This window comes from Anguilla anguilla, chromosome 6, assembly GCF_013347855.1.
Source record: "Anguilla anguilla isolate fAngAng1 chromosome 6, fAngAng1.pri, whole genome shotgun sequence".
Taxonomy (NCBI): domain Eukaryota; kingdom Metazoa; phylum Chordata; class Actinopteri; order Anguilliformes; family Anguillidae; genus Anguilla; species Anguilla anguilla.
In genome coordinates this window covers 46,020,520-46,032,945 of record NC_049206.1, presented here as the reverse complement: position 1 = coordinate 46,032,945, position 12,426 = coordinate 46,020,520, and the positions used below count along the sequence as shown (strand labels likewise).

General features: G+C 40.5%; 1 protein-coding gene across 1 annotated transcript; it reads right to left on the bottom strand.

Annotated features, from left to right (window-relative positions):
- Nucleotides 1–1,751: 1,751 nt before the first annotated feature.
- Nucleotides 1,752–8,571, bottom strand: LOC118230557 (kelch repeat and BTB domain-containing protein 11-like). The gene is made up of 2 exons (XM_035423670.1): nt 8,042–8,571; nt 1,752–6,785 (listed from the first exon to the last, which is right to left on the bottom strand). Exon 2 carries the CDS (start codon nt 6,404–6,406, stop codon nt 4,148–4,150), a length of 2,259 nt encoding a protein of 752 aa, XP_035279561.1. The 5' UTR covers nt 6,407–6,785; nt 8,042–8,571; the 3' UTR covers nt 1,752–4,147.
- Nucleotides 8,572–12,426: the final 3,855 nt, after the last annotated feature.

The following is a 12,426-nucleotide window of genomic DNA, read 5'->3' as shown; positions in this document are numbered from 1 at the left end:
GTGAAATTCCATGTCTTGCAGTTACAATACAGTACTGTACATGTCACAGGTCTGAACCTCTATCTGCCTGATAAGAATACAGAGAAAGCAAGATGCTTCCTCAGACATTCTGGCAAAAAAAAAAAAAAAACTTGATGCACTACAATACTGAATACTCAGTAGCTAAGATTTATGTCACAAGCTCAGATCTGAGGTGAAAGAATACTGGCTCTGGGGCCATAGGCACATGCATACTGTATAATGTACTAATGCAGTGTTCACATCAGTGCCATGCCCCCAGGAGCTCGTTGCAGTGGCTCTGGAAACTTCTCATAACATTTTTAGATAACCATTTGATTCACAAAATACAATTTCTGAGAAGCACTTATGTGGACAGGGTTGCGTAACAGACTTTGATTAATGTGTCCCTGCCAAAATACTGGTTGATAAGGGCTACGCTCTTTGTTCTTTGCTTCAAACCTGTTTTACCAGGCTATAAAACAACCCTTAGCTTTTTTTCTTCTTCTTCTTCGTCATCTTCATCTGCAGATTTACAGAAGCCTTGGGGGTGTTTTATAGTCTGGTCAAACAGGTAAAATCACTACTTTGTAATAAAATTACATGTCCTTGAAGATAAAATCATCGTCAACCATTCGGATTCCTGAATGCAGTGCCTCTCGCAGAAAATACAGACATCGCAGGAGGTTGCGTAGCTTTTTAAAAGTCTTCGCTTATTTAATTCATTAATTCATCATTAATTCATTATCATTTTTAGGCTGTCGGGTAAACATGGTGATAGTTCTTTTTAATATGTATGTTCAAATTAAAATATCATTTCATTACTGTATGTTGCATATTGAAACATGTAACTTTCCTCCTTATCCTTCTCATGTATTTACTCAAACAGCTTGCTCATGTTAATGAGGGCATATGCATTTATGCACATACATACAAATAAACCCTATCTCTTCATAGGAAACCCCTCATGAAAATGGAAATCTGCTTCATCAGGTGCATACGCAAAGATGCAAAGATCAGAACTTCTGCTGTGTCCATTGGCAAATGCAATGAAATAAAGTTCAATGAAAATTCAAAATGATTAATAATATGTTAATAATTGGCCCTTTGACTGAAAAACAAAGAACCGCTTCAAAGCAAACTTCGGAATCTTCCGTGCTCTGCAGCTCATTTTTTGTAGGATGTGCAGACCAAACACACTTGCCAATCCTCAAGAAGATTGCTTGATAATGGAGAATTTTCAAAGCTGACTCCCACCCACTCCCTGAAACCACACTGAGCCCATAGTGAAAGAATGCACTCGGTGTTTAGCTTGGAAAGCCAAGAAGGGCTTCACACCAACGCATACAGCAGAGAAAGAAATGTCCAGTGCATTAAAGCTCCATTGGCAATTCATCCGGGAACGTCAAATCAAAACTTCTAACTTGACTAAATGAGGGATATTCGGCAACAATGTGACCTCTGTTCCTCTCTTTTGCAAACCAAGTTTTATGTTTAATGATAATACTCCTTAGATGTTTTCATCCCATGTTTTTAACCTCCTGTTAAGGTGTGTGTGTGTATTTGCGTGCGTCTGTCTGTGTGTGTGTGTGTGTGTGTGTGTGTGTGACAGTAACCAATAATCATGTTGATTTACACAATCCAAAAAAACCAAAGGAATATTCTATCAGTTATGCAAGTGATTTTGTCCAGCTTTCAGTGGTTAGAATACATGCGGTCACATTTCTGAGTACATAACGGACAAGCAGAAGCAGTTTGGGTTCTAATGACCATTTTATTGCAGCACTTCATTTTTACAGTAATACACCATTCAACAGTTTTAAAGCCTCATATCAGTGTGTTAGCTCTTATTAAATACATTTATTGACATAGCCTTGACCTGCACAGAGAGTGATATACGGTATGATACTTAGTTTTAAGCCATGTATTTACTGTACGTGTCAGCAAATTCCCAAACCCAACACTTTCTCAGTCTAATGAGTCAGGATTACATCCAGTTAAATGACCTGTCCTCATTTGCCTAGTCCGAAAAGCTGTGATTCCCTTCTTTTAAACCAGAACATTACGCATCACACACATTTTCCCCAGCTGTACATTCACTATTGGCTCAACTTCATAGAAAAAAAAAATACCAAACGTGTGACGGTACTTATGGCCATAAAGAAAAAAAAAATAAAGACATAAAAGGAGAGTACTTAAGTCTACCCTGCTCGCTAAGTACAACCCCAGCTTGTGTACAAAAGCAGAATGATTAAACATGGTGATACTGAAATAAAAGCAAATTCAGAAATGTTGCTGCTCAGAAAAAAAAAGATGAAAACAAAAATCTATACCTTTTCTGGGGTAAGTCCCACAACAGTCCCCCTCAGAACCCACAGCAGTACCTTTTTGAAGGCTGTTAACTTTGACACTGAACCCCATCCCCCCCCCCACCCCAGTATTGAAGAGCTACTGGGTTACAATTCTACCCCCCTCAGTAAACTGTGCCACTCAGTAGAAGGCTGCAGAGTCCGTTACACCCTGGCATTGCTACAATGGCATAAGGTCTCACAGAGTGGAGCCACATCTACGCAGGACGAAACACAGGCACGCAGCCAATCAAAGAGGAGATGGTAACGGGCGATCTAAGGGGCTGAGGTGTGCAGAATTGAATTTACAGTGACTGCTTTCACAGACTCTTATCTATCTGAATTTAACATTCGCCCTATGAGGAAAAACGCTGTATGTAGGAATGACTTTGCATCCCCGATCCCTCAGCAGGGCTGAAAGCGCACTGCAGCGGAGAGGGCGATGTCAAACACGTATTACCACCTTCTCTTTTTGTCTTTGAAAAATAGGAAGTTACACAATGGCAGCAACCGTTGAGACTGTCGTTTCCACAGCGATTATGAAGGGCCGATTAATCCTATTGCTCAAGATCCACCCCACAGCCTGGAGGAAGGGCGTGTGTCAGAATTACAGAGGAACAGTGAAAGAGAGCCTGAGCAAGGATGAAACCCGGCCTAGAAATGCTCGAAGCATGCAGAGTAGCATGATGCCGATCTCAGAGCCACGCCTCACCAGTCAAAAGACCTTCTTCAAGTGTGGCGCTGTCAGGGGCAGGTACAGCACATTTTACAGCCAGGCGTTAATTCCTGGCTCAGGTTCCGGAAAGGTCCGACTCAGGTGCAAGGCCACTCTGGGCATTAATCGATGACTCCCGAGGCATTTTTGTTTGGCCTTCCGTAAACTAAAATAGAAACGGCCGTCTCGTGAAACACATCCACGATGATTTCCAATAGCCCACTGTACATTCACAGCTCTTTTTTTCAGGGATCAACGCCTGTTGTTACTTTTTGGGAATAAGTTTTATCAGACCAGAAAGTAGTATACCTGTCAGGGTTGTTTTCCAGATTGTTTGCCAAAGTGTGTCTCAAAGGCATGAGAAAGCAATTATGTGGGTTTTATGGTGTGTATCGAGTAATGAAGTCAGTTCCACAAATTCTGTCAATAAAAAAACTAAATAAATTAGTTCAAGATGTTACCCTTCAGTTTCACAACAGAGAAATAACAATAGAACAGCACTTAATATTGGTATTAAGGAGGTATTAAGGGGTTGGGTCCATAAGTGACGGCATGTTGACGAATGCAGTTTTTTCCATAAGAAATTTAGAATATTGATTTTCTAAGTGGTGCTGAGGTTCTGCATAGCTTTTATGGTTTTGCAAAGCAGCATAGTCCTACGCATATTACTGCATGACAGTTCTTCGGAACCTCAAGATGCTGCCAACCACCACATTTTCTTGAAAATATGATCTATCCAAAACAACAGCACATATAAAAAGACTTAAACATAAACAAAATAAACTCCATCTTGCACGTACTCTCAATCGAACTTCTTGCATAAAGACTTGCATTTTTGTCATGATCGTTACATGATGTCACAGTTGTCCTTTTAAATGTATGCCCTGCGTGATAATTGTTATAACCATGCAACGAAAAACATTTCATTTTTGCTCAATCAGTCGAAATAGGACACTTAAAAGCTCTGGAATACGTATGCCCATAACGCAAAGATTACACCAGTTATTTAGCAAGTGTCCGCGTTCATTTGTCAGTCTCCGCGAAACTCGATTGGAATGTTTGGAGAAACTGCAAGCTCCAAACTTCTTCATGCGCTCGTCTCAGCCTTCTCGGGCAGGCTCAACACGAAGGGAAAGAGGACGCCTTTTGCCTCGAATGGGGCTTTTAGTGGTTCTGGTCCAAATCGTGCGTTTTCCTCTTCCACAATGAACTGAAGGACCTGGGATTTGTTCACACAGTAAATGTTGTTGCCAATAACGGCGCATCTAAAAGGCAAAGGGTTGGTCTGTTGCAGAGACGCGCTGTCGTGCCACATTTTTACAACGGTATTATATTTAAACACACTGACACCCTGTTCACGATTAACGTCAAACCTGTATATGAAATTTTTAAACGCCACCATGTCGGTGGATTTCTTCCTGCTGTTGTTGTAAGGGCATTCTTGCCATTCGTCCCTCTTTGGATCGTACTTGAGTAGACGATAAAAGAGAGAGCCTCCGGACACGTATAGTTCACCATTGCAGATTGTCGCTTCGTGAGCAACAGCGAACGCCCCTTTAGGCAGAGGGGCCACCGTGGTCCATCTGTCCATCCTAGGGTCATATTTCTCCACGGTGAAGAGGCACTCCCCTCCAATCGCGTAGAGATAACCCTCCATGGAAACCAGCTTCAGCTGTGACCGTGGTTGGTTCAGTGGCCGGATTTCGCTCCAGGTGTCCGTGATAGGGTTGTAGCAGAATACCTTGTCCGAGAGCTTACATTTGTCTCCATATCCCTTTATTCCACCTGCTACGAATAGGTAATTGTACATGGTGCATATCCCACACCCCTTTGTGTTTACCTCGTCCGGCATCCGAGTCAGTGATTTCCATTCTTTTTTAGACTCGTTGTAATAATAGATCATATGGTTTTCTTCGATAGTTGCGAATGATAAGGGACTCTGAGGGCGACTGCTGTCTCGGCTGGGAGGTCTGCTTCCGACGCGGACATTAGCGTCGTGTATTTCCGCTACCATCAAAGACTTCTTGCCTTCCATTCTACCTTTAAGAATTAGATCTCTCTCCGCTCCCGTCAAACGACCGTACACTGCAGGATCCTTTAATATCTGTAAAAAGTTGTCGCTCATGCATTTGTACGCGGTTTCTTTCAGTTCACTTAGCCTCTGCTTTTTAGCTATAGTCAAAATCTCATAGCAGTTTTCGGCTGTGATCTGATCCGACATTGTATCCATTGCAGCTTGAACAGCGGACGGGATTTGCAAGATTTTAGCTCCGGTGATGACCTCTACAACATTCTGCTTGTTCACCTGCATTCGGGACGAATAAATATAATCTACCAGAACAGTTAAAGTACTGTAACTTACCCCTTTAACCTTTAGAATGTCTCGAGACTGCCGCGCCTTGAAATAGTCACTTTTATCAGCTAAAACGGATTTGTGCGCTTGGATTTTCTTTCCAGATACTTCAATCACTAAATCTGGATCCTCTTTTAAAGAACATATGGCTCCCAGTCCATTTCCACTATCACATCGTTCTTGCATCCAGTGCAGCCCCGAATTTCCCAGTACTGTGTTTGTGTCGTCTTCCCTCTCATGTGATGTGTTTCCAGCACTGACTAAATGACCGAGCTCATGTGTTGGCTCCGGTCCCGTGGAGATACAATAAGTGACAGGCGCAGCGGTCCCCTCCTCCTCCAACACGGAAGAGGCAGTATTAATCTGACACTGACTTCTCACTATTTGGATCTCTTTGTACACGGAAAATGCGCTTTCCGATTGCCTTTCCTCTTTGGATTCGCCAGAAATGCAAACAGAAGAACCCAGACTGCATGGAACGTTCTCCTGCGCACCGTTTATCTGCTTCGTCACCCTCTTGCTTATTGATTTGCTTTGTGCTGTCGTCTGGTCAACCGTAAGCAACTGGAAAGTGCTTGGTTGTTGGACATTTTCACGAACCCATCTATCAGTTGCTATATGTTTGTCATCTGCATTAACGATTACTGTATCTCCTCCTCCCGTTTTTTGTGCATAGTCATTAGTGCCAAAATAGTTGTGGTGCCCCTTCGTCACAGAGTCTGTCGCTCCCCCTTGTTGCTGTTTACCCTCTCGAGTATTTTCCAGACACCAATCCTGATTTTCTGCTGAATTTCCGGTGTCTGTACGTTTCAGCAATGCAGTTTTGCACAAACCATCCTTTCCGTCAGAGACTTGGGGGGAGTCAGCGCAAGCAGCAGGGAATTCAAAGTCCGCCTCAGCTGTCAACTCCGGTATGCAGTGCGTTCTGTCATTCATAATTTTAGCCAAGTTCTCAGTTACATTTGGGGTGTGGGTGGTACAGTCTTTTTGCATTTGAATTATTTTTCAAAAAATATATTTATAATATGCTACGAAGTTTCGCTTTTTATGTCCATTGTCTTTATTTTGAAATAAATTCCACGGATTAATGTGGGGATGTTTGTTTGCCTATATGTTTATTTATGTTGCAACCGTATTTCCATGCCAGCCTCGCAGAAAGTATCTTACTGAAAGTAATCGATGGCCAAAACACTAACTGTTAAATTAGAGCTCAAGAAAATAGGTAACTACTGTTGGTTAAATTCGGTCTTTTTTGGCGGCGAGGGAAGCACACCCTTATTGCATTCGGATGCTTTCGGGAGTCAGGACACATCCGTCCGTTTCTTCCCACAAAGGAGTCCTCTGAATCCAGAAAGTCCTGATTTCGTGTAATCTGTTCAAGGTGGAAGAAAATGCAATAAGCTGAATTAAATGCTAAGTATAATCATAGGATATTTTTAAAGCTCATTTATGAAAATCAAGATACTTAATCCAGTCGGCTTGATCCTCAGAATCAGATGTAACCAGGCTATATGTCAAAATGATTCCCCACATGATAGATTATAGTATCTTGCACTGTATAATAAATAAATAAATAAATAAAAGGTTAACAGTTAACAGATTTTATCTACAAAAAGAAACGGTCTTTAATCACTGAGTGTAACCACACATGTAAATATGGCTGAATTTCTGTTTACTGGAGAGAGAAAAAAAAAAACTGCCACTGAGTAACGGTAAGGAGGGCGTCGCTGGATAAATAATGAAAAGGCCGCACGTGAGAAAAACACCTAGGGGGCGCTCATACTCTAGTGTACCAGAACCATGGGGATACCAGTGTTGAAGAGTAGCCTTTGAACAAAATATGCGTCTGTACAATCCATTTTCTGTTGTCAGATTTATACGTTTGTATGTATGCTTTATATATGTACGTTCTTAAGATTTACATACATAGAGTCCCGTTATAATGTGTCCTGTTTTGGGATGTCGCATTTAACTTATAAACATATTATTCAAAACTATAATGCATCAGTTTTAGTGTTTGCCTGCTGGCTTTATAAACAAACCTGAATTTAAAACATTTTTAAAAATCATTGATGATGTAATAAATAGCATAATAATTAAAGACACGTTCTATAATGAGCAATGGGTAATTCGTTTAAACTTTAAACACAAAATATTTGAAGCAATATCGAGCAACCATTGTCAATCCAACCTACATCACCTGTGTAGGGACGATGCTCGAACCATGTGCTGATATTTTAATGTATGCTAACTGCATTAATTACGTGACTGAGAGTGGGGCCCAATGCGCATGTCTGGAGAATCTTCTCACAGAGTCAAAAGGATTAATTCTGTTTGATGGATCGTGGAGCATACCAATTCCCGCTTTTCTGTGTCTGTCACTGGTCTGAGACAAAACCAGTCCCATTCGTTGCATCAGACAACAAAAAAGCATGTTGTGTTGATTAAAGCAAAGGTAAATATTACACAATTAGAGCAAGAAATGGTAGCTTGTTTGTCGATATCCAAGTGGATTAAGTGATTTTTTGGTATCAACAATGACTAAACGACGCTAAACACGTTCGCAATGCTATATTATGAAGTGCCCATGTTAACATAAAAACAGACGACTACAGGTTTCATACGTACGTGTCAATTGTAGGATAGCCAATATGATCAACTCATCTTGAAGATCTCCCACACAAAGCTGAGTTATGTAAGGTTTTGCAGGATGTTCCAGTTCCCGTTCAGCAGCCAGCAAAATGTAATTATTTCCAGAATAAACATTTACTGGAGTCAGTACTGATGGTGTTTTCCTGCGTTGAATTTCTCCAAGAAGCCTGTTACTTGTAAATTTAACCCGCTCATTGGGATAAAAAAAAGCCTTTATTGTGCAGCCTTTTGTTATTATTCCATTGGCATCTCTGAACAAAGTATAAAGGTATGTTTGCGGTTTCCGATTGTTCAATATCAGGTCCACTCCTCGGTAAATCAATCCTCATCAGGTCACCAAGACGCGCTGAGGAACAGGCAGCTTGATCCGTAAATCATTGGTAGTAATCGCGGCTGCTTTTTTCTGTCAGAGAGGAGGCGACCAAGGGATGGGCTTCAAACGTTACGTTATGCCCCACGTTTAAAGAGAAACGTATCATTTGTAATCCACAACTCAATTCGCGGACAATATTTTGGTTTTACAGTAGGGGCTGGGTCAGCTATCGGACGAAACCACACCCCCTTTTATTAACCCTACACATCGATGCGGGTGCAGTGTGCCTGGAGATGCTACAGTCTCACATGATTTGCCAGCAGAGGCAAAACAGCAAGCGTTTTTATCCATTTCTTAAATTAATATCATTTATTAGTTATGTTGTTAGTTATAATTATTGAGCCGTTTCATTGTGTGTTTTTCCAGCATCGTCATGTGACATTTATACATAGCATATATAAATATGTATTTGTAATGGCAATGCTAGAATTTCCAGTTTCACCCCCATGCGGCAGAACCGCATTTCAGAGTCAGAGGTTATAACTGAATAAATTCTAAAATAAAAAAATATTTTCAGTCAAAGCTAGAATGAACAACATTTTAAGTTTATTGATTGAAAAAATGTATTAATTTATCATTGAGTGCAAACTACCTTGTTATTTTATAATTATTTATTGCCTGGGTGAACAAGATAAGTCTTTCAACAAGTCAAAATTGGGTGAATATGATGGTACTACCAAAACATGACTGAATACCAAGGTCAGTTTTTGAAATATGTTTGAAACACATTGAAAATACCTTTGAATTAGAATTTAAGGGTCAGTCGTGGGCTGAACGCATTCAGAATGACTTACAACCAAATTACATTGATACATTATTATTATTATTAAAGATGAAGGATTATTTGAAGACTTATGAATTGCAGAATTATGACACATTTATTCAGTAGGCATAGACAAATTAGAGACAGTAGACAAATTGCTGCTGAAATATGCCAAAACCACATTTCCTCACAAAAACGTTCCTCTGTATGAACAGTAAGCAAACCCACAGTCAGAGAGATTACCGCATTAGAATAATAAAGAGCTCTTGGATTTATGTTCATCATTTTATGATTGTGGGGGGAAGGTCATCTGGCCACACATCTGGTCTCTTGCACAATTTGGTGTTGTCGCCAGGGCAACATATAACTCCATGTGTCTGACGTTGTGGAAACAAACCACATCATGCAGGAAATGTCCTCTATTCTCTATCAAAGACGCATCCCTCCACTTGGAAACCACAGTGGCTGAAAGATGTACATTATGGTGCACTTTATCCTGAAAAAGGCAACATCAGTGGCCGATCTGTCATTCCAATCTGGTTGAAGGTTCATTTTCTGAATTTTTCTTTCTATACCCTCTCTCTTAAAGACAAAATCTGGTGTCCTAGATTCACAAACTGAACATTTATACTACTACATTAAGCTCTTTGTGTACATGACAAGGGTATAAATGGTCCCACAAGATGACGTTCTTTCACCAGTCTTTAGCCAATTCATCAATCAATTGATTTGAAGGAGTTTAGCTCTGTCCATTTAATCTAACAGATATGGGGACGCAGTTTGTCACCACTTCCTCTTCTTGTTCCTTTTGTTAATTGTATTTCCCAATTGCAATTTCTTCAGTAAACGGAAAAAGGAAAAAGTCGCAATGGAATAAACAGACCATACATCTCAAGACATATAACTCGATCATCTAGTGTTGAACGCAATCAAAATACACAGCATGATGTGGTATGTAAATGGTGAGGGATTGAGCAGTGTAGACACTGGAAAGTCTGAGACATCCAGCCAGTGCAAATGGCGAATAATCCAGATTATGCACGTTGGGCTGGAGAAGCAACCCCCCAGCAGTTTCACTGAAGGATCGTATTCCCAGGGAGGTCTCCCTGAGACCCGGATTAAAATCTGCCAGTAACTCTGAGCAAGCGAGCCCTGCACTTTACATTGGCTTTGAGCCACCTGTCTATGCCAACCAGAGATTTGGCACCAGACTCCAGATGACTGATACACCAAGCGCAGCTGGTAGAGGGAGATTCCTGGTCTGACTGGCTATGATAACAAGGTAAGATGTGGTACTGCTATGGAAGAGGACAAATACTATAGATGTTTATCGCACTTCAGCTTCTGATACTATGTGACACAAAGTATAAAGTCTCTAGTATTTCACAGATACAGTGTATATGACACTTCAATATACCTGTTTTTTCACAATTAACGGTGCAGCATATTGGATAAATTATGTAATTGTCCTAAAGTTAAATGATACTTTGTTTTACCTCAGCATTGACCTGACATTTGTTATGTAATTTAAGATCACCAATCCGTTCAGAGCCTCTGCTAAGCAAATACATGATGTGAGTGCTCTGGTCGTTGTCATGTTTTTTTTGTTGTTTTTTTTAATGAAATACGAAACCCAAAAACTTGAGCTGACTGTTGTAAAAATTGGAGCTGAAAACACAGAAGTTGGAGCTCACTTCTAACTTTGGACTATTTGCAATGTAGACAAACATAGTTTCATAGATACCGTAGAAAATAGCTGAATAATTACACTGAATGCATTTTAGGTCTAAAAGCTCCACAACCTTCTTCAGAGCAAAACCGTTTCCTTTGTTATCTTTCAAAGGAGATAATTGTTGTTTAAATATCCCCCTTGATAATAGCCAGCAGAGTTCCAGACAAGAACTTGAATCAAGCTCTATTTTTAGAAAGTGTGTCCTATCGCCTGCAGAGACTAGCTTCAGACTTGTGGACAGACACTTTGAGAGAGAACTTCCTTGGAAATTCCTGCTGCCACAGGGAAGCCCAGTCCTCACTTAGCCATGGAGAGAGGGGAGAGCAGGCGATGCAGGAAGGACCCGGTCCAGCTTGGCTCTGATGTCGGGCTCTGATTAAATAGATAAATACAGCCAATGGCTTGTGGCCAAACCGGGATCTGCAAACTCACTGTACAGAGGCCCACTTCTTTCAGATTTTAGGTGATGTGTAGCATAAGGCAGGTGGGTATAGTAGCTCTGGGAGTAGAGAATTACTTATAAAGCATTGCATTACCGAGGGCATTTTCAATAGGCACTTTACATCACAACTGTAGAACACTGTGGAAATGTTCCAAGATATAGAGACATTCCGTTATTATTATTTATTGTTTTGCTATTGAATGTCAATTGTGGTTGCATAGTTTTGATTTCTGTATCCTGCTCTATCGCTAGTCCACTTGCATTACTGGTGCTGCCCAACTTAAGGCTCCAGAGGGTGACATCAGCAAGCAGTGTAACTGAAACTGAGTTTTACAGCCAGGGATATTGCATTGAGCAGCATTCCCAACCCATCTATTTTTATCTTATATGCAGCATGTCTGATTTGAACTTGTTGAAATTGTATTGTCCCAGATAAATAAATGAATAAATAAATAAATATGGGTCAGAGATGTGAGGCATACACTGAAGGTTTAAGCATGTGTCAAACTAAATGTGCACACAATGGTGTTGGTTTGTAGGGAGTCCCTACACCCAATGGCTTGCTCATTCTGGCTAATTAGGGATGAGTGCCTGGCTGGTCTGCAGCAGTGACCGTGGGGACACCGCAGTCTTTGATCCCAGACAGGAAGCAAAGATCTGAGCGATTACATTAATTCAGCTTATCAGTGTGTGAATTCCAAAGCTTCTAAGTTAGTGCATTGGGCTGGGCTTTTTAGGGATGAATGCCTGGGTAAAATTAATTACTACAGACTGGCTTGGTCTCAGTTCTGAATTGGAATGAAATTTAGAGGTCAGATGGAATTTATGTGTGGAACTGATAATGCAATTTGATAATGAAGAAAATTTTCAAAGCTATGGAACTTGAGCTGTACTGGATCTGAGAGCTTTGGAATTGGAATTAAATATGAATTTAGATTGGTACTTTATGTTACTCTGACCATATATGTTACTGAAGTGCAATTGATGTAATATGTTACTGATCCACAACTTAAACATCAATTAAAGGGTTATCTTCCAAACAAAATTGAGT